Source organism: Aphanomyces invadans (assembly GCF_000520115.1).
Source record: "Aphanomyces invadans strain NJM9701 unplaced genomic scaffold supercont1.53, whole genome shotgun sequence".
In the NCBI taxonomy this organism is placed as follows: Eukaryota; Oomycota; class Saprolegniomycetes; order Saprolegniales; family Verrucalvaceae; genus Aphanomyces; species Aphanomyces invadans.
Window position 1 is genome coordinate 305,868 of NW_008580198.1, and position 821 is coordinate 306,688.

An 821-nucleotide genomic window follows, 5' to 3' on the forward strand; every position below is an offset into this window, starting at 1 on the left:
TCACCTTCGTAGTCACCCAAGGTGCAATCGCCGCAGTTGTCGCCATCACTTTCGATTTCGCTATCCGAGGAGAACGGAGTTCCAGCCGCATCGTCTGCTTCGTTGACAGAGTCCAGGTACGCGGCCATATCCAAAACTTTGCTTTATGTATGGTCAATGTAGTCGAAAATCACATAGCACGGTAGTCAGTCAAATTCACGATCAAGCCTCTCACGCACGTCAGAGAACGTTGCCGGGTATCGTCCAACAGCGCCCTTGACAAAGGACCAAATGATTTCGATAGGTTGCAGGTCGCTACTTTATGGCGGCGTGAAGACGACGCGATGGCCGCGGTCCATGACCATCTGCACGATGACAGCTACGATGTTGGCTGCGATGTGAGTTTTTATATTGGCCCACAAAGTTGAACGATATTCTTTAACGTTCAATTCGATGTCGTAGGTGGCGCACCCCTGCATCATTCGTGCCTTCGTCCACGATCCTGAGGGGGTATCGTCCGGTAGACCCTTGTGGTACTTGGCGTTGTCTAACGTATTGATCACGTTGGATTTCTGTAGAGCAGCGAAATCGTCAAGCAAGCATTGAACCATGCGACGAAGTAAACATGGTTAAACATTGCGTGGTAGTCCTTGGGTTGTTTACGACTTCCTTCAAACGCTTCGTAGGTCAAGAGCTTGGAGTTATCGCGGTTGACAGCCATTATGGCAGCTGTGAAACAGAGCCGACGCCCTTTTTGTTTCGGTTTGGCGTCGGTGGCATCGTCGGATGGTATATACTGTCATTATATATATTGAATTTTTCCATATAGAGAACCGGTCGAG

The 821-nt window shown here is 49.2% G+C and overlaps 1 protein-coding gene across 1 annotated transcript; it reads right to left on the reverse strand.

Moving 5' to 3' along the window:
* Window positions 1-299: 299 nt before the first annotated feature.
* On the reverse strand, window positions 300-700 carry H310_13567 (hypothetical protein; the record flags this gene model as incomplete). Its single annotated transcript, XM_008881117.1, has 2 exons — window positions 300-551; window positions 605-700. 2 exons carry the CDS (start codon window positions 698-700, stop codon window positions 300-302), a joined length of 348 nt encoding a protein of 115 aa, XP_008879339.1.
* Window positions 701-821: the final 121 nt, after the last annotated feature.